At 44.0% G+C, this 21,859-nt stretch overlaps 1 protein-coding gene across 2 annotated transcripts in view; it reads right to left on the reverse strand.

Moving 5' to 3' along the window:
• Positions 1–21,183, reverse strand: part of Abhd12 (abhydrolase domain containing 12, lysophospholipase) — a 60,296-nt gene extending 39,113 nt beyond the window's left edge. Inside the window, 1 exon segment of one of the 2 annotated variants that reach the window (NM_001024314.2) lies at positions 20,834–21,183. In NM_001024314.2, coding sequence (NP_001019485.1) covers positions 20,834–21,024 — 191 coding nt within the window. In that variant the 5' untranslated portion in view covers positions 21,025–21,183. 2 annotated transcript variants of the gene reach the window in all.
• Between the last annotated feature and the right edge of the window lie 676 nt (positions 21,184–21,859).

The raw sequence follows: 21,859 nt of genomic DNA on the forward strand, positions 1-21,859 counted from the left end.
TTTCAGTCTCTAGAACTATGAAATAAAACCTATGTTCTTTATAAATTACCCAGTTTAAGGTGTTTTATTATAGTAGCAGAAAATAGACTAAGGCATCTGCAAGAGAATGCAGTAAACTCCATCTATGGAGTCTAATATGTACATCCCCAATACTGCACCAATGTTGCCATCAGGGGGGATTAGGCAAAAATAGGTATTTTCTGTGACCTTCTTTTACATTTTGGAAGTACTGAATTGGTTAACAGATAGGGAAACAAACTACAGAACTTTATTCTTAAACACCAATAACATGAATGTGTTGACTATGGCTTGTACAGTCAGCAAGGTAGGAAACATAGATTGCGCTCCCATTGTGGAGAAATGAACTCAGTGCTATCAAGTGGCATGCCCAGGTCTGGCCTCTACTTGGTAGTGACTCACATCCCTGCCCACTGTTTCCATTCCACTGAACCCTTGTTGGAAAGCATCGTCAGAAATACACAAAAAAAACACAAAGGAAACACAATCTTGCTTTCTCCATGGTGTTTCAGATTACCTGACAAAGCTTACAAATACCAAGGGCCAGCAGGAGTAAAACAGAATCCTACCACAGACTAGACCAAAGTCAGATATTTTCCTTCCAAACTCATGCAAAAGTACTATAATGTTTACTTAGCTTTAAAAACAGTTTACTGAGACATAATTGACACACTAACTACATAAAGTACAAAATCTGCTAAGTTTGAACTTAAATTCTATCACCAGAGTAAGATAACCAAGAGGGCTGTCTGTGACCCTGTGTCCAGCCCCTCCCATGCTTCCCTCTCAACCCCTCCAACTTCAAATGTCTATGGATCTACTTTCTGCCACTAGAAATGACTTTGAATTTTTTTTTTTTTTTACTTCACCTAGCGTATTTGGGGATTCATGCTGTTTACCACTGTTGGCCCTGTCAATACTCATTTCTCTCTTTTAAAAACCTAATTTCACCCACTTGAAATGGCAAAGGGACATCTTGGTGGTGGCAGAACAGATGGCAGTCCTTTGTTCATCCTATCGTGATGCTTAGCGCGATGCCTGGCTTGATGCCTGGCTTGATGGCCAAAGCTGTCTCATGCCGAGGATTCATACAAATCAAATCAAACTCGAATCCAGGCAGAGCAGCACATGAGGAGGAACACATACAAAGAGCTGTGGACAGCCATGCCTTCCAGCTCATGCCACGGGTGGGTCATAGACACCAGTTTGCCACCACACCACACAGCACAGATGAAAAATACTGCCCAGGCGCCCACCAGCTATGTGAGCCACAATGTGCGAGTATGTGGTGGTTAGATGGAAGTGAGAGAGAAGAGAAACAGCCTGAGCATTATGAGGAGAGATGGAACTGGAGACTCAAGCATGAAGTAGCCTTTTATGAGTGGCCAGCCTACCCTCTGCAGTCATGGTGAGGTCCCAGTCTGAGCTGACACTAAGGGCCATGTCTGAGTCCACAGCTACAGAGTGGAAGGAGTTGGTGTCAATGTCTGTGGCTCTATTACCACTAGAGAATACGGGGATGTCCCTGGTTGAGGCGGCTGCTGGGAAACACATGGGTGTCCGAGAGCTGTGACTAACTGTACCTGCCCGCACTGGAGTCAGTGCTCAGAAGAGCCGGCTCCATCTCTCACCAGGAGCACTCGGGAGAATAGGCCCTGTGCCTAGTCCAGGCAGCACAGTGGAGCTGGTCTCTGTGGAAAGGGTGTGGGTGAGCCAACCCAGAGGGCATGAGTGTGGGAGATATGACCCTGCCATACATCTTCATGGGGTGGCACAGGTGCAGAGGTGATGCACCCCTACCCACCTCTTGCCACCACTGGGAGTGAGGAAAGCTGCCCACAGGGTCATGAGCTTGGAGAGCTAGCCTTGCCTGGATAGTATAGCAGAAATGACCCTGGTGGCAGGAAGTGCATGTGAGCAGGCCCAGAGGGTGAGAGCTTGAGGGAGCTGGTCCCATCACTCATCTGCCATTAGTGGTGTGGGTTTAGGGGTGATACCTTGACCCTCACCACCTGAGGTCATGAGAACTAGCCCTGCCCCTCGCCAGCTGCAGCACCCAGGAGAAGGGGCCCTGCTCCTCATCTGGGCAGCACAATAGTGCTGGCCCTGGTTGGAGGGGGTGCACGTGAGCTGGCTCCAAAGGCAAGAGCATGGGAGAACTGGCTCAGCCACCCCTCTGACATGAGGTGGCCTGGGCCAGGAGGAGATGCCCTTTGTCCCCTCACCCCTTGCCACCTGAGACAGTTGGAAGAAGTGACCCTGGAGTCATGAGAGCAGGTGAGCTGGCTCTGCCCTTCTCTGGCAGCAGTATTCTGCAAAGTGGACTCTGGGTAGCACAGTAGGGCTAGCCCCTGATTGAAGGGGAATGGGTGAGCCAACCCAAAGAGTGAGAGCAAAGGAGAGCTGGCCCCACCACTCTATGAGGTGGCATTGGTACAGAGGTGAGGCCCTCCCCGACTCACCACCTACAGTTAGAACTGCAGATCAGGAGAGTGGGGGAGCTGGCCCTGTAGCACTTGGAGAACAGGGCACTGCACCTTACCTGGGCAATACAGTAGAGCTGGCCCTGATAGTGAAGACACAGGTGAGCCAGTTCCAAAGGTGTGAGAGCAGGAGGGCTGGCCCAGCCCCTCACAGGCTGCAGCATTTGGGAGAGTGGGTCCCACATCTTTGGGAGACTGGGCAGTACAGTCGAGCTGGCTCTGGTGGTATGGGTGTGGGTGAGCAAACTCCAAGGGCATGAGAGCTGGATTGCCCCCTGTCAGTCACAGCATATGGTGGCCATAGATGTTTTTTTTCTTTGCTTGCTTGCTTGTATGTTTTATTTCGGAGGGGAGGTTGCAAGGGTGAAGATCAGATATGAGGGGACAGGGAGATGCATGGGACTAGGGTGCATGATGTAAAACTAACAAAGAATCAGTAAAAAGTAAAAAAAAAACAAAAAACAAAAAACAAAAAAAAAACCCACCTAGTTTCTTAGAGAAGTTTTAAGTTGATAACAAAATGGAACAGAAGCAAAGAGATTTCTCATATATTCCTCTCTGTATATATACAGCCTCCCCTGTATCTCCTACAGAGCAGCACCTGTCTGCTGAAGAACCTGCATCAACACATTTGTACCCAGAGTTCATAGTTTATATGAGGGTTCACATTTGCTATTGTACATTGAAGACTTTGTGTAAATGCATACAATAACATCCAGGATTGCAGAATAACAGTTGTGCTGAGTCAGTGTGAGCGCCCTCGCTCGTGCGCGGGCTCTCGCTCGTGCGCGGGCTCTCGCTCGCGCTCTCTCTCTCTCTCTCTCTCTCTCTCTCTCTCTCTCTCTCTCTCTCTCTCCCTCACCCCTTCCTCACTGCCCACTTCCTACTCTGTGGAGATACACCAAGATCTGGCAGAGAAGGATCACTGGAGTGTGGTTTTTAGCCTGGCCTTGATCCATCATATCTCTGCTTCCTGATCTGCTAAGATATGTGTTGCCTTAGCCACACAGTCCTGCCATCATAAACACTGCCAAGAACTTTACCATGTTCTCCCTGCTATGATAAACTAAACTAAACCAAAATACACTTTTATCCTTTGATGATTCTGCAAAATATTTTATTATAGTGATAATAAAAGTAGCTAAGATGTATATTTGGAAGCTCTGCCAATCATATGCAAAACCATTTATCACTGCTATGACCTCTTCGTTAATGTATCCATTTGTCACTGTGCATTGATCTCTTAAAAAATATTATTGCTGTTGGCACTTAACTTGGGAGCCCATTTAATGTAGTTTTGGGTTTTTTTTTTTTTTTTGCAGTGTTAGGGAATATTAGTATATTTAGAAGTAGACCTTTAAAGGACTAATTGTGCTAAGCTGAGATCAGTTGGGTCAGCACTAATCTATTATGATCAATGCATATAAGAAGAAATTTGAGAAAATAAATTAAGCCAGGCAGGCAGGAGTGGCAAACATCTTCAAGTTCCAGGACACCTAGGGCTACATAGAGAAACCTTGTCTCAAACAAATAAACAAACAAACAAAACAAAAATGAGGAACAGGAAGAAGTGGTGGAAGAGGAAAAGCAAAAAAGAAAAAAGAAATAATGAGGTGAAGACTGGCGAATCTTGAGCTGGGAGTGGTGGTACATAACCCGTAAACCAGTACTTGAGAGATGGAAGGAGGGAGATCAAAAGTTCAAAGTTATTTTCAGATATGTAATAAGCTAAAGGCCAACGTAGACTACATAATATGCTGTCTTAATAAGCAAAACTAAAACAGTAATAAACATATATAGACAAAGGCCATGTGAAGAAAAAGGAAGGCAGTCAGCCTTCAGAAAACTGTGCTAACAATTTTGCCGTTTCCCAGTTTGCCATTACTTTGTTGCAACAGCTTGAGCAAACACGCAGGCCTGGTAATCTTTGATACGATGGTAGATCTTGCAAATATTCAGTGGTGAGTGCTAGATATTGTTATTTTATATTAATTAACTATGGGTTTTTTTGTTTTGTTTTGTTTGTTTTTGAGACAAGGTCTCCCTATGTAGCTCTGGCCATCCTGGAACTCACTATGTAGAACAGCTGCCTCTGCCTCCTACAGATTGGAATCTAAGGCATGTACCAACACACACACACACACACACACTTCTTATTTTCCCAAGTAGGGCTCCTCTGACTGTCCTGGACTATCTCTGTAAATCATGCTGCCTTAGAGATGTCTGCTACCTCTTCCCAAGTGGTGGGATCAAAGGTATGCGCCACTACTGCCTAGCTTATTCTTTTATACTCCTGTCAATACCACTTCTGAGGACACAGATAAAAGAGAAGGGTCTGATTCTCTTGGGTCCTACTTTTTATGACTAACTGGGGAATCTGAAGAAGTATTCAGTCTGGAGCTATTTCCCACCACTGAAGTACAATGCTCTTGAATATTTTACTATATACTCCATGAATTTGGTCTTGAAGGGAACAGACTAATCCCTTTAATCTTTTAGAGTACTTCAGTCCTCACATGTTGGTCAGTGCTCTCCTGAATGCTTACAGTCTCTCCCTTTGCCCCTGGCCTCTTTTTGGTACTCAATCCAGCAGTCTCTAGACACTCCATTCCAAATCCATTACCCAGGAGGTCCATTAGGCTCCATGCCTCAGTTTCTCCTTTGCTGTGCTCTGGCATGGGAACTCTCAAAGAAGTCAGGTCCAGAAGTCTAATAGTCCTCTCCCTTGTCAGTCACCTCCAGGGATTACTGGCTCTTGTTGCTCAGTACCAGGTGTTTTGAAAACATTATTTCATCTGCGCGTAGGAGTCTACATCTCTAATCCCAGTTCTTGGGAAGTAGAGGCTCAGGAGTTCAAAACCTGCCTTACTACACTGTACTTTTGAAGCCAGCCTGGGCCACATACGACTGTAAAAAGCAGACAAACGTTGCACGTATCCTCCCCCTTTTTTTGCTTTAGTGCTGTTTCAGCTCCTTCAAGACAAATGCAACCCCATGTGTCTCTAAGTGGGCTGGAGGTACAACTTTTTGTTGTTTTCTAAAACAAGGTCTCACTAATTAATTATACCCGGTTGGCCTCAAACAGGTGATCTTGTTTCAACTTTCTACTGCTGGGGTTACAAAGTGTGCTCCACACCTTGCCAAGAGGTGAAGTTCTAGTTGTCCTTGAAGAAGTAAGTATTCATAATTGTTTTTCAGCAATACCTGCAATGATGGCTAGCGTTCATGTTGACCTGATTGTATTCAGAATTAACGAGGGGTTTGAAACACACCTCTTTGTGTTGCCACACACTCCTGCCAACACAGTTGCTCCCCATTGTGACAGACTGTACCCTCTGAAACTGTGAGTTAAAATGAAGCTTTCTTCCCTTAAACTTGTCTGTCAGATATTCAGTCCTACTATTGAAAAAGGTAAAGAAGGGGGCTGGAGAGATGGCTCAGAGGTTAAGAGCACTGTCTGCTCTTCCAGAGGTCCTGAGTTCAGTTCCCAGCAACCACATGATGGCTCACAACCACCTATAATCAGGTCTGGTGCCCTCTTCTGGCCTGTAGTTGCATACATGCAGGCAGAAAGCTGTATGATGTATACATAATAAATAAATAAATGTTTAAAAAAAAAGAAAAGAAAAGAAAAAGGTAAAGAAGTAACTAAGTACAGGAAACTGGTATCTCTGAGAGGATCCTGCTGTGATAAACTTAAGCATATTGTTCATAGGCTTTGAGAACAGGAATGTGGGAGGAATGTGGAGGAATTTGGAGCTGTGGCATGGAGAAACCCTGGAGTGTTGCAATCACCGCCAAATGAGCTGTCCTGCTGGAAATTCAGAATAGACTGCCAATAGAAAAGCAGGTAAGAAAGACTACTCCCCAGGAAACAAAGATTGTCAGGGTCCAAAAGTCGCAAAGGAAGACCCAAGACTCAAATAGTTTGCAAAGGCAAAAAACGTTTATTCTGCAGAAATTATCAGCATGCAGGGGTCCACCATTGATCAAAATGGTGATAACCCAAGGGGCTGATAGACCCCCCTTTTATGCAGGGCTCAGGGAATTTTCCAGAAGGATTTAGGTAACTCTAATATGATTGGTAGGGGGAAAAGCAGTGAAATCAGTACAATTTTGATTGGCTGCTACGTTAGTTCCATTATACTTGGTGAGCCCCTGAAGAATGCTGGAAACCAGCTCAGTTCTGGCCTTGTTATCTCCTCAGCCAGGTGTCCCAGGAGCTGACTCAGCTCCAGACTTATCGTCCCTAAATCAGGGCTGTCACTGACTAAAGGCCCTTGTCAGTGGCTTCTTCTGAGGAGCCCAGTCTGCTTCCCATGGAGTCGTTTGGACCTCTCAGATTCTATCAAGAATTGTTATTGAGGCTAATTCTGTTACATTCTAGCAAAAGATTGAGCTATGTTCTATGTCCTGAAATTTTGATTAGGCTAAATTAGAAGGTAACATGTTTTACACAGTAATTTCAAAACTGTATCCACTCTATAGCATGTTTACTGATCTCTGCCTTTATAATGAGATTGCGTAAGTGGAACAAAAGAATGTGAAAAACATAGTTTTGTGAACAGAAGATCTTGAGCAAGTTTTAAAGTTCAGACAAACTAGCTGAACTACTTTGACATTCTGGTTCAATTAAAGAGTGATCTTTGACTCTGAACTGGGACAATAGAAAAGATACCATGAACCCAAGTTATGTCCCAAAGAAGCTGGGGTACATTTGAAGCCAGAAGCACAACATGGAGTCATCTATGGTGCTAGTTTCCAAGGCATGTAAAATACACATGTTGCAGAAAAATGAAGGTTTATGTCAAGGTTCAGGAAAGTCACGTGGGCCAGGCAACATGTGGCAGAGTAGGAATCCCTTAGCTCCTGAGTAGGCTATTCGTAAAGCTGTCAATGTGAAGCCCAAACTGTAATAGAGACAGACCCTACATGTTGTAGATGCTAGGAATGTAGATTATCACCAAGAAAAGGTGTGCGCACTAAGAGGAGTGAGCTCAGATGTTATGTATGTCACAGGTAGCAGGGATACAGGGTCATGGCTACCCAAGCCTGTTATAGACAAGATGATGGCACCATGAGCCCTAAATGCTGAACCTAGAACTACAAAATTTGGTGTTTTCCCTGATGGGCTTGCTCTTTGTTTCTTTGCTATGTTCCCTCCCTTTTAGAATGGGAAGGTTTCCTCTGTGCCACTATATATTGGACATATATTGTAGGTTGATGTCATTATGCAGGTGAAGGCAGACACGATAAAACAAGGCCTGTCATTGGACAAGAAGGGAGGCAGGAACAGAGGTTTTAGAAGGGAGGGAGAGGAAGAGAGAGAAAGCGAAGAGGAAGGAGCTAGGAGAACAGGGTAGCAGATGTTAAGATTCTTCTCTGCGCATAGATATAAGTTGTTATGACTATTTTTAAAGGATGGGTATGTACAGGATTTTATGCTGTCTGGATGGGCAAATTATATCTTATCAATTGGATCAGAGGTTATTGTGTGGTGTGTTCTTTCATTGGGTGACTTAATCGAGTCCACAGTAAGAGAGCCACGAGATAGGCGGTCTCTGTATGAAACTGGCTTGGCAACAACCCACCAAGGGAGCTGTGAGTGAGGACAGGATGGCTTGGCAGGGTGCGGTGCTGGAAAGGCTCGTGGACCGACGGGGTCAGACAGTACTTGGGTGCAGCGTGGAGCCACTAGTTCCAATGACCTGCTGGAGCTGGAACTAGTGAGAGAGTGACCACCAGGGTACCATTGGGAACCATTCTGACTTCTTTTTTAACCACAGCAAGTATATAACATTAAAATTTTTACAGTGGTTCAAATTAAGAGAATGCTTTGAGTCAAAGCATCAATTCAAAGATATTTTGAACTTAACCTTCTGAATAATGTTTTAAAGGTACCCTTGAAATTAAATAAACGGCATTTAGTATTATGAGACAGAGAGGAGTGGGATTTCCTTTGGGGAGTTGTGAGTAGGAATGTGAAAGGATGGGATAAAGTATTACAGATTCAAGTAATATGTTTGAAAATTGACAGAGAGTAGACTTGTGATGATTAACCTTCAATGTCACGTTTAGGACCCCCAAGGAGTCTGAAACGTATACCTCAGAGTATCTGTGAGAATGTTTCAGAGAAAATTAACTGAGAAAGAGAGACCTACACATAAAACTACCAGCACATTAGTCCTGAGCAGCTCTACCCACCATGCCTTCCCTGCCACGACAAATCACACCCTCTTCCAACTATGATCCAAAATAAACCCCTCTTCCTTACGTTGTACTGTCTGACGTCCTGCTGCAGCAAAAAGTTAACCACTCCATTACTGTAATCACCAAAACAGTTGAAGTGCTTTGGATTTGATCTTATTAAACATATTCTCTTAGAAGGAACAAAAGAATAAAGTCATTAATAAAGATCATTGCCCCAACACTAGTAGCTGGATTAAATTTTTTATAAGAGGAAATCTTAACCTTCGAAGTCTTATTCCAGCACAGTTGGTTATAAGAAGCAATTGCACTGCGCAGCTGAGAACTTGAAGGCCGTAATGAAACGTGCAGCAGCAGCAGCAATCTCTAATGTCTCTTTGTTTTCAAAGAGGAAAGCAGAAATCATGAGAATTTTGTTGGCAGAGTTGATTGAACAGCGAGTATCCCACTGTGGGAAGGTCTGATTTTGTGTGTATGTTGGGAGAAGGCGGTCAGGGAAGGGTTCTACCAATAACAACAAAAAAGTTTACTACAGAGTAGAGCTCACTTTCAGGCTCAGACATGGCCGTGCTTCCTATTTCCCCCACAGTACATCACCACGCTGTTGAAATTTACCTCAGTACTTATGTGCTGCCTTTTGGCTATGTTTCTCCTTCACTAGACTGTAAGTTCCATATAGACTGGGATTTCCCTGACTCTTGTGCCATGTTAGTTGTATTATCTAGCTTTCAAGAAAGGGTAAGCGAAAGCTACTTGTTAAATGAATACAATAAGATACAAATCCTACTTCTAATATGCACCACACAGTTAAAACTCCGGAGGAGAATTTCACTTCCCTGTTATTGTGTTATCGATTTCCACTATGGGATCTGTATTACTCCGAATCAGACACAAAGAAAGGAGCTGACTGGGAGAGTGATGGCCCCTGAGATTCTCTTTCACCATAGCAACTGCATCTCCTGGGTGACTGTACACCCAGAGATCCATCCCTGGATCACTACAGGATTCCCTACAGAATCTTTCAGTTTTCTCTTGAGACCCTGGGGAGACACTGGCAAGCTTCCATGTGGCCCACACTGGTTTGACAGTCTCTTCTTTCCGGAACCTTAAGCTAGATATTAAGTGTTCTACAATATTGATCTTTGTTATTTCAGGGTCCTGACATGACATGCTTTGTCAGAATGCCTTGTGTCCCTGAACTGTTGAGACTTTCTCTTCTGTTTCTAGACTGCTTTTCTTGTCAGTGATGTTCTTCACATGAAATTGCTTGAATGAAACGAAAAGGCAAAAGATGGAATTTTTTTCTAACATAAATCAGTACATTAAAAAAAGTTACAATAAATAGGTCTTTAAGAAAGGATGAAATACACCGTGGTCATGATGCAATCCCAGCACTCTGGAGGCACAAGCAGGAAGATCTCTGTGAGTTTGAGGCCAGACTGGTCTACAAAGCTTGCCTGTCAGGACAGCCAAGGCTACACAGAGAAACCCTGTCTCAAAAATAAATAAATAGATGGATGGATGGATGAAATAACTATACATGGTGGTGTATACCTTGATCCCAGCATTTGGGAAGTAAAGTTAGGAGGATTAAGAACTTAAAGCCATCCTTGGCTACATACGATCCTGTCTCATAAAAGAAACAAAGGGCATCAGGAAATCAAACATCATGATGAACATAATCTCAGTACTCAGGAGGCTGAGGCAGAAAAAAAGGCAAGTTTAAGGTTAGCCTGGACTATTCAGGAAGACTCTGAAAGATGATGAATTTGAGAGCAGACAGATTGTCTCCAGTCACTCTTGCATTCTCTCTAGGCCATAGGTCTGATCGAAACATTTTAGGTTAAAAGCTGACAGCTACTACCCTAAAAGCTGAAAAACAACAGATTCCCTAGGGAAAAGAGTTCTCTACCTGTATCACCAGTTGCTTGCACGTATCTGGCAAAGCACGGTAACTGATGACTACACTGTTTATAGGAACTGACACTGATGCTACTTTCAGGCAGAGCTCTATGGATGGCTAGTCCAGGATTGAAATGGCACAGGTCAAGGATGAAAGGGCATAATGCATCTGCTGCACACATTATTAAAAGCAATGGAAATCAACAGCTTGATCTTCTCTAGGGCCTGTCTTTCACTGTATCAAAATAACTGGCATCAACCCTACATTCTTACCTTCCCACTGTATGAGTAGCCAACAATATAACCAAATCTTGTGTGGAGATTCCATTAGTCCCATGTCAACTAAAGATAATTTAACATTTTTCTTCACTTTAAAGTGCAAGACCACTTTTTTCCAGTTTCAAGAACCAATATAAGATCAGAACACACCAGATGATGCTGGCACACTCCTTTATTCCCAGCATTCATGAGGCAGAGGCAGGCAAATCTCGAGGCCAGCGTGGTCTATGAATTCCAGGATAGCTAGGGCTACAAAGAGAAACCCTGTCTCACAAAACAAACAAACAAACAAACAACAAACAAACAAAGATCAAAACACTCCTGATTCTGCTGATATCCCTCCACTAGCAGTCCCTCTCTATCTTCTTCTCTGTCTTTTTACAGCACTGAGCTCGAACCCAAGGCCTTGAGCATATTAAGCCAAGTGCTCCTAACACTGGGCTGTACCCCAGCCCTCTACCTTCATCTTGACAAACTGACTGAAGGAGTAGCTTAAAGATCAACGGAGTAGCTTTATAATTAAAACAATAGGCTCTGGCATGTGATCTCTTGCTTGAAGCTACTCTACTTCCACTTTTTTTCTCCATAGGATATCTTCTACCGTGTAATAACACAGCATGAAGGACCTTACCGATATGACCCTTGGTCTTAGAATCTCATAGTCTACACCTGTGGGCCAAATAAACTCCTATAGTTTATAATTGTCTCAGTCTGTGGTCTTCTGTTATTGCTGTAAAAACTGACTAAGAGGCTGGAGAAATAGCAAAGTGGTTTAGGCACAACAGCCTGAGACTGTAACCTAGCATTCTGTGTGAGTGTATGTAACAAGCTGGATATGAATCTCGTGGTGCCTGGAAACCCAGAACTGAGTGTGGCAGACCCAGGAGGACTACCAGGGCTTGCTGGCTGACGGCTGAAAAAAGAAAGTTGTGGGTTGGGGAGAGGCTGCCTCACAGTTATGAATAAGGTGGAAAATGACAGAGGAGGGCACTCAAGGCCTCCTCTAGCCATCACATATACACACGGGAAAACATGGAAGAAGGTTTAGAGATTGGTAATGGCGTAAGCTGGAATAATTTGGAGAAAGTTAGAAACAGCCTATATTTTCATGAACAAAGCATAAGGGATAATTGTGATGAGGGCTCAGTGAAAGAGCTTCAGGAAAGTTAAGAATTCATCATTTTTGCTTAAGTATTTGTGAGGTTTCAGACAGTATTCAATTTCCTTTCTCCTGCTGTCTTTGCACATTCTAGCCAAAAGCAACTTAGGGAAAGATAGAAAAGGTTTTGTTTGGTTTTGTTTGGCTTTTTGAGTCAGAGATTTACTGTGCAATGGCCCTGGCTGTCCAGGACTTGATTTGCAGACCATTCTGGCCTCAACTCACAGAGATCAGCCTGCCTCCACCTACCAAATGCTGGGATTAAAGGCATGCACAGGCATGCACCACCATGCTCAGCTTGGGAGGACAGAGCTTATCTGTCATTGAGAAAAGTCAAGGCAGGAGCTCAAGCAGGAACTTCAATAAGAAACCATGGAGAGCTTGCTGGCTCACATGTAGCTTCATACTTAGCTTTCTTAGATGGCAGAAGAGCGCCTGCCCAGGGAGAGGGGCCACCTACAGCAGACTGGCCCTTCTACATCAATTAGCACTCAAGACAATTCCACATAGATATGCCCACAGGTCATCTGATCTGCGCAATTCCTCATTTAAGATTCCCTTCTCCAATGACTCTAGTTTACAGTCAACTCAAGTTAACAGTCAAAGGTAACTAGGACAGACAGAAACGAGGACCCACATTGGAAATCAGAATAAAGGCCATCCTCTGTGAGATATCAAAATGTGGAACTATATTAGAAATCAGAGTAAAGGTCATGCTTGTGAGATCTCAGGCAAAAATGAGGAACTATATTTGAAATCAGAGCAAAGGTTACCCTTGTTTACAGAGTTCTAAAGACTTTTAGCTTAATTATGTCCATGCTCTGAGCATTACAACAAGCAGAATGCATTGCTCCCTGTGCCTTGATTTTAAAGAAGGCTGTCAACAGTTGAGGAAGCTAGATGTCATGAGGCAGAGCCACCACAGAAATACCATGAGGGCAATGCTTAGTAAAGCTACAAGGGTCGGGACACCTGCAAGACCCCAGAACTGTAGAACTACCAGTGAGACTCCAACTGTAGGAGAACTGAGGTAAAAGACTCCAGTTCATGATTGCTGGTAAGCTCAATGAAGCTATGGAAGGAGGAGTGTTGGAGACCCAGAAAGCACACATAACACATTGTTACTGTCCTACAGTGCCCAGGGGCACAGTATTAAAGAACCCCATTCTTTATCTTTTAGATGAATGCTATTTTCTCTGATGAGCTTTGGACTTACTAGGGGCCAGGTACTTCTTCCTTCTTGCCTACCTCTCCCTTTGGAATGCCTGCCCCACCATTGTATTTTGAAAGTAAGGCTCACAGCAGGTCTCAGGATGAATTGTGCTTTGAATGTCACTAATCTGATTCAGATTAGACTCTGAACTTAGGTCATTTGAGTTGATGCTATACTGTGACTTCTTTCAGATCTGTGAGACTATTATAAGTGAAATGCTATGATTTGAATTCTTCCAAAATACAAAATAACAACAACAAAAAAGAGGCTTGGCCAAAACATCTGGACTCACATGATCCTTCTTTCTTGCCTTCGTGTCCCCAGACGCTTACACTAGCACACCCAGCACATGTTGAAGATTAGGAATGGGACTGTGTGAGGTGGTGGGATGGTTAAGAGATTGATTAGGGCTTGCTACACGGTCAGGTGTTCCTCTGTCCTCGCTCTGTTTTCTCTAGAATACCTTTTCTCCATGTGATACCTTCTACTATGCTAAGCTGCAGCACTGAGGCCCTCCTCGAACGCAGCCCTTTGATACTGGACTTCCAGCATTCCAGAACTGAAAATCAGAAACTAGCCAGGCAGTGGTGGCACATGCCTTTGATCCCAGCCCCCTGAAGGCAGAGGCAGGAGTGTCTCTGTGAGCTCAAGGCCAGCCTGGTTTACAGAGCAAGTTCCAGGAGAGTCAGGGCTACACAGAGAAAGAAACACTGTCTTGAGAAAAAAAAAAAAGCCCACTTCTCCAGTCTGTGGTATTGATACAGCAGCAGCAAGTCAACTGAGACAGTTCTCTTCTCAGCACACAGTAATTGCTTCTATTCTTCCAGTTACTCAGAAAAGACGCCCCCATACTCTTCCATTCAAACAATCGATAAATCCTGATAATGCCTCCTTGAATTCCACATTTTTTCCCACTTTCAAGGCTACTTCCCCAGCCCAAGCCCAACAATGTCTTTCTTACCTGATGACAATACTCCTAACCTCATCATCTCCAGTTTCTTCTGGTCATAGACAAGTTCCACTTACTTTCTTTCTTTCTCTTTCTTTCTTTTCTTCCTTCCTTTTTCTATGTATCTATCTACCTAGACACTTTCATCAAGTGTCCCAGTGTCACAAGGCTTCTTTCTCATTTAAACTTGTCAACAGTTGCACTCTCCCTGTCCCCCACCCCTCCAACATTTCTCTGTATAGCCCTGGCTGTTCTGGAACTCACTATGTAGACCAGGTTAGCCTTGAACTCACAGAGATCTGCCTCCCAAGAGCTGGGTTTAAGGGTGTGTGTCATCACTGCCCAGCCACAACTGGTCTCTTACTGGCTCTACAACTCTCCCGAGTACTCAGAGTACCTGACATATCTCTCTTCCTTTGTCTCTTGTCTCTTCTTTGGAAGGTAAAGCTCATGCGGGTAAGCTGTAGCCTTAAAGTGTTATCACACCTGATAGTCAAACTGTTAAAAGAATGGCTCAGGCCTGGTAGGATGGCTCACAGGGTAAGGGTTCTGCTAAGCTTTGCAATCTAAGTTCAACCCCTGGGATCCATGTGATAGGAGAAAACTAACACCTACAAATTTCCCTCTGGCCTTCACATTTATGCCAGGCATATATGTGTATATGTGTAACACACACACACACACACACACACACACACACACACACACACACACACAGGGCTGGGGGGATGGGAGTAAGGTAAAAATGGCTCAGAAGAGTGTTGGATGACCCAACCGTATAGTTAGCAATGTTCTAATGTCAACATAGACAGGGCTGACCAGATGGCTCATGCTTGATGCCAAAGCTTGAGGATCCAAGTTTGATCTTTGGAACCCATATAGTGAAAGAAAAGAACTGATTCTGGCAAGTTTTTCTCTGACCGCCACATCATATGTGAGTGTTGTCCCCCCCCCCCCACCCAAAATAAAAACCACAAATAAATATATATAATAAAAAACACACACTTACCAAATAGGATATTTTAAATGCACAACTATGAGGTGCTAGATTATAATCTGGGGGCAGGAGAGGGAAGGAGTAATGAATTCTTGACACAAGCTAACAGCTTTCTCAGTTCCTTTAGCTTATGATGTTGGCAACAGCGATGGTTGCACCAGAAGATGCTACCAGCTGATGCTCACCAGGTGCCAGGAATTTTCCACACACCTGGGCCTCCAACTGGGAGGCATTCTTATCCTCACATTACAGATGAAAAAGCAGACTCAGAGGTTAAGTAGCTCATGCCAAGCCACAGATTCTGAAAAGGCTCACTTGAGACTCAGGTCACTATGCAGCACTCCACAAAATATGGAATTTAGTATAAGGGAAACTAAACCCAAAAGGAAAAATCATCGAGCTAAGGGCCATTTTAGTCCTAGCACTCTGGCTATCATCTTCCCTATGTTGGTTGGTCCCTCTGTCCACACACAAGATAGGACAGGACAAGTGATTGCTGTGCTGACAGATCCCCTTTGCAAAGCACAAAGCCACTGCAACTTTTATGGTACCAACTATGGACAAACAGCACTGACCTGAAGTTTGTCACATTTGTGTCATTAAACAGTCTTCCTGCATTTTTTTTTTTGAAATGCAGGTATTCTTTTAAGAGCAGCAGTAGGAATTTTGAACAGGATTCCACCTTTATTAGCACAGATCTGATAAACCATGACTTTTAAAATATTAAAAATATTAGTTTGTGTGTGTGTGTTCTTTGTAGCTTTCTCACCTTCTGCCGATACATGGTTTCAGGGATCAAACCTAGTTCACCAGACTTGTGCAACAAGCATCTTTACCCAATCACCCACTGGCCGCTCTTCCTACCAGTTCCATCCTACCTCTTTGTTCCCAGAAATAACAACTCTGAGATTTAATAAATCCCTAGGCTTTGAATTGCTCCCTGACTAAATTGTTTATTCTAGTCTATGTGTGCCACATGACTGGTTCCTTCTCAGTTTCATGCATCTGTCTCCTCAGAGTTTGAGGCAAATCTCCCTGCTCTTGATTCTTTCCAGAATCCTAGCTCTTTCTCTGCCCAAAGTCCCATCTGCTATTTACTGCATCAGCTAACAGGCCATCAGGTTTTTATTGACAGGAGATGCTTCCACACAGTTCACAAGATAGTCTCTCTAAACCCAGACACTTTTAAAGTGTCCAAAATTCCATGATTCTTTCTATAAGGTGGCCTCCATTTATAGGTCAAGAGTTTTCAATCTTCCTAAAGGCTTCTCCTGCAATGTAGACTTGTCTGCCAGAGTCACCACAGAAAGCTGCCTTGGGAAGGAATAGTGACTGTGGGCTAAAAGGAACTTTGAGTCAAAGAGAAATATAAAAAACACAGTCCTAATAAAATCTAGAGTCAGGCAATAGAGCAACCATGACAAGGTAAGGCATGATGGGAAAAGGCTGACCCAATGGAGGCCCAGATGAAGTACAACAGAGTCAACCTGCTGTAATCACTAGAGCCAAGTCTGTTACTTAAGGTGCAGTAGTAGAAAAGAGATAAAGGCCAGCTGTAAACTTCCTCTTATCTTAGTCTGTAAATTAACACAGGGATGCATGGCCTGTGAGCTGCAGGTAGTACCTTGAAAAGGCTAAAGGCGAAGGGCATGGACCCTGACCTCAGTCTACTGCCTTTCTGGATAGGTAAAGTCAGCAGCATCTTGGATGGGTGCCCTTCTCTGAATCAAGGAAAAATGGGAGGTGTTGACTGTGGTCCTTGGTATTTACATGAGAGTGATACGACTAGGAAACCTCCCATGCAGCCCACTGGTATCTGTCTATCCCTAGATTTGGTCTAAAGGTTGGGAGAGGAAAGACCATCTCTGTACATTTAACGTGTGTCCTCTCAGGGTCCAAGTTAGACCCCTTGTACCTTCTATGCACTGTCAAGAATTCCAAGGCTACAAGAAAAAAAAAAAAAGACTCCTACAAAGTCCTTCATCTGGCCGTCTCTGCTCATCAACCAGAGAGTAGGGCTCCTATATTAATTCTATCAATATTTACCTTTTAAAAAACCACCCTTTGACCTATCCAGAACTTAAAACAAACAAAATGGGGGCTTTTGATCTTGAATTTTTTTCCTTTTGAATTAGCTACAGTGGATTTTTTTGGTTTTGTTTTTAAGTTGATTGGGCCATATCCAAAAAAAAAAGAAAAACAACACCACACACAAATGACACTTTAAAAAATCCAGTACCATTGTTTTTTATTTTAAAATACTACCAGCAACAAACTCCTTAGCAAAAGAACCAGGATTACACTTAATGGCAAAACAAACAAACAAACCATCCAAAGCACTATCAGTAAAGTCATGAAGTGCTCAGTATCAGCCATTGTCTCCCCAACTCCAATGTGGAAAGGTTTAATGAGAGAAGAAGAGTAGATAGAGGAGAGGAGTAAAGGCCAGCCATGAGCACATGGAGGGGAGGGGAATGGGGAGAGAAGTAGGGGAAGAGGGCAAGAGCAAGAGAGCAGAGAAGAGGAGAGAACAAGAGAGTCAGCCATTGTTCTTAATTGTAATAAAGTCATGAACTAGTCAAGGCACCCAGTATCACCCACAGTACTTGGCTGTCAGTAAAGTCATAGACTAGTCACAGAGGTCCAGTATCAACCACAGTACTGGACTTTCTGTTGGGATATACCATGAATCAGAAAAGAGAAAGAAACAAATGACATTAAAATTGAAAGACGAGGGACAAAATTCTTACTATTTGCAGTTGTCACCACAGAATACTTAGAAGACCAAAGAGAATCAACTGTAAAAGCCATGAGAAATAATGTTACTAGTTTTGAGCTAAAAAAAATAAGAATATGTGCTATGATAAAGAATCCTATTTTCAACAACAACAAAAAACAATTAGGATAGAAATGTATAGGAGAGGCCAGCAAGATGACTCATACAGTAAAGGAGAGTTGGAGAACTGAGTTTGACCCCAGAACCCACATAAAGGTAGAAGAGAAAACAAATTCCCCGAAATTGTCCTCTGACCTTTACACGGTACATGTACTTCCACATACACATCATACATACACAAAATAAGAAACAAATAAAAAAGGTGTATAGAATTTTTCTAAAGGAAGTACATAGGGAACAAAGGAAAAGGAAAACAGAATTTTAAGATAATCAGTAAGACTCTGAGAATTTAGAAAGTGAGTGTGCAGACTGGACATTATACATAGCTGACATATACTAACATTATTACAGTGTTTCAAATCATTTCTTTTTTGTTCAAGTAATTCTAAAGTACTTATAAATAAAGTTTGCTTAAAAATAGTGTAGCACCCACCCTGGAAAAAAAAAAATGGCAAGGAGAGGGATGATTCAAGACTGCTAACAGTGAAAGCTTAAAAGTCTGTGCCAGATAAAGGACCATTATAAGATTTTATCCACTTTCATGTAGCTACAAGTATCCGAAAAGAAGAGCTAAAAGAAATAGGCAAGGTCGAAACGTGGTGACTGTACACAGTCTTAGGAGCAGGCCACTTACACTGATGGAGGCCGATCAGCACTAATTCTTCAGTGCATACTTCAGCTTTACCTGTCAGTTATCAGCATACCCTGTGGCCCAGCAACTCCACTTCAGGAACTTATTCCGTAATGCTCATTTATTCAGCAGACTTTTTTTATATTATTATTATTATTATTATTATTATTATTAATTTATTTATTTATTTATTTTTGCCACCTACCATTTGGCATGTCCTGGAATGCAGAGGTGGAGAAAACAACCTACTCTCATTGCACTTCCAATCTTGTTGGGGAGGAGACAGGTAAAGCAGCTCAACAAGTATGCATGCATTTATAGCAATTACAAGGTCAGGTAAGTAATAAGGTAAACAGGGCTGGGCTGGCCCGGCCTACGTGAAGCACCAGAATGTCTGGGAAAGGCCACAGGGAAAAAACTATGGAGTAATGGTCCAATCTGGCCTTCCTCATTATGCTTTATTCCCCTAAAGCCTCTGTTCATTCAGAGGATGTGGGCACCATGTGAATGCTCCTCTTTGTCCCACAATATTAATCAGGTCCTTTTAATACAAGGAAGGTGTCAGAGCAGTCTTCCCGCTGCCCTCCCAAACATGACTGTGCATAGCAACTTGATTTCTTTCAACGGAAGAATTTCTAAGTCATCTAAGCTATACGCAAAGCACAGGAATAAAAGAGCAATCGAACTGTCAAGGGTTTTTTTTTTTTTTTTAATGTAGGTAAACTTCTTAAGAGAAAGTAAAGAGTACATAAGTCTTTCAAAAGATTAATCACCTGCTAGTTAATTTTTAATTACATGTTATACATTTCTTTTGTGTGCAGGTATGTGAGCTGGACTGCATGGAGGTCAAAAGCCAACTTACGGAAGACAGTTCTTCCTCTTCCACTTCTCCGTCTTCCACTGTTAAGCCACAAGGATTTATCTCAGGCCATTAGGCCTGATGGCAGGAGCCTTCGCCAGCCCTGCAATCTCCCTGTACGCACAAACAGCCAGTTCTGGCCCTTCAGCAAGATTGAGAACCACTGGCTTTTTAAAGGGATCTCTGTAGTTAAAAGTTCATGATCTTTTAAGAACAGAGCTTCAAGCTCTGGCTTTCTTTCTTGCTTAAATGTTTAACATATGAAGGGAACACTCAATTGACGCAAAAAGAAATGACTGCTACAATTCCTGTCTTAGGAGTATTGCAAACTAACATCTCTGATCATGAACTATCAGGACTGCCTCAAAACTGCCAAGAAAGACAACAGTCTACAAACTGTCAAATTAAGAAACCAGCACAGAGGGAAAGAAACCTACCCCTATGAAACACGATATCCCATTTTGAAATCGGCTTTACATAATTGCGTCTTTTCCATCCCAAAAAGAGGATGCAAACCACTAACCGACCCACCCAGAGGACTCCAGGACCTTACAGAGGGATTCTCAATGGCCAATTCCTGTGCAGATTCACAGCCAACCACCAGTTCTCTCCAACAGCTGAGAATGGATACATCCCATCCTTTTCTTTGGCGTCTACAAACCGCTTAACCCTCAAAAGGGGGTCGGCAAAGGCTGCGTTGACCTGGGATGAGCTAGTGAAGGGAAGGACCAGACAGGAGAGTTACTACTGAGCTCCTTATAAGGTCAAGGCAAAGAAGGTGAACTGGCTAAGAGCACTTGCAGGGTCTGCGGTTCACCCTGCAGGCCCTCTTCTTAAGGGCAGCCTTTCAAACTCCTCAGGAGACTCTTTCCAGAGCCAGTCAGGAATACTGGGCCCCTGATTACTACTGACCCAACCGCTAAGTATCCTTGGCGTGCTAACCTGATAAGGGTGTCGATGCCAGCCAGGGTGCTGGATGGGTTAGTGAGAAGCTCGTGGAGGGGTTTGGGAGGGTGAGACCAGGGTTGAAGGAGAACTCCAGAGGCAGGTGTTTGGAGGAAAGAATGGGGTTGGACGGTCCCTGCGGGCCAGACGAGGGGAGGTAGTCTGAAGAAGGGTCGAAGAGGACGCCGGGAGGATGGAACCGTGTGATGCTCTCGCAGCAGATCCCTGAAGGTGGGAGCCTGGGACTACCTGCCCTCCAGGTGAGGGACCCGCGCATGTTCGCGCCGCATCTCACCTGCCCAGAGCCCGCTTCATGCCCGCGTCGGATGCGCTGTGCGGCTCTGCCGTCCCCTTGCCCGCCAGACGCAGGTTCTGCTTCAAGCTGCAGTCGGCGTCCAGCGCCGCGGCGGCCGAGCCGGAGGAAGACGAGCCTGAGGCGGCGCAGCGCTCATGCTCCAAGGTGACGGGCTCGGTCCGCTTCCTCATCCCGCGGCCCTGTCGGCCGGCAGCTTTCCGCACCCTGGTTTCGACCGCACGCCTGCGCCGCAGTCGCCGTCGCTCACAGCCGTCACCACCCGGAGCTGGGAGCCCACTGCTGGTCACATCCCCAGCCCCAGGCCGCGGCGCCCGCTATGGACCAGCGCCGGAGGCCGGTCCGCCACCGCGGCCAATCAGCGCACGACTCCCGGAAGCCCCGCCCACGGACACGCCCCCAGCACCTCTGCTCCACAGGCAGCGCGCCCAGCATTCCTAGCGCCAACAACAGCCATCTTGGAGAAGGGCGGAATAAACTGAAGCTGCGGGTCATTTTCAGGGCAGGGCTAATCTCAAGGGTTTTGCTGCGTTTACAAAGCAGATTAGGGCCAGTTTGGGTTCACGTGCTTGTTGCTCTAAGTGCAACTCAGGTGTCCTCTGCCTACGAACTGATGCAGGCCACATCTCTGTGATCCGAATGGGGAGGACACAAAGGGGTCCTAGAGGGATCTAGCCCTTCGCTAGATAAGATAGGCTCTCTCCGTTCCCTCTTTTAGGGCATTTGTCACCCCTAAAAAGCGAGAGCCCCAGATGTTCTTTAGGTTTGTTATACTCAACAAAAAGCTTTACTTTCAGAGAAAGGAGAGAGAGGGAGGAAGAGATAGAGAAAAGTTCTTGTTTAAAACAGCATATATTTTATTCTTAATGCAGAAGGTAAGAAAATAAACTGCCTACGTATGTATGCTTTGAAATCTTTTATTAAAGTTTGGATCTTCATAAAAACGATTAGGATTGCTAAAGGCCAGGAAATCCGTTTCAAAAAGGAATTTGCACTGTTAATGACACC

Source organism: Rattus norvegicus, chromosome 3, assembly GCF_021556685.1.
Source record: "Rattus norvegicus strain SHRSP/BbbUtx chromosome 3, alternate assembly SHRSP_T2T, whole genome shotgun sequence".
Classification (NCBI taxonomy): domain Eukaryota; kingdom Metazoa; phylum Chordata; class Mammalia; order Rodentia; family Muridae; genus Rattus; species Rattus norvegicus.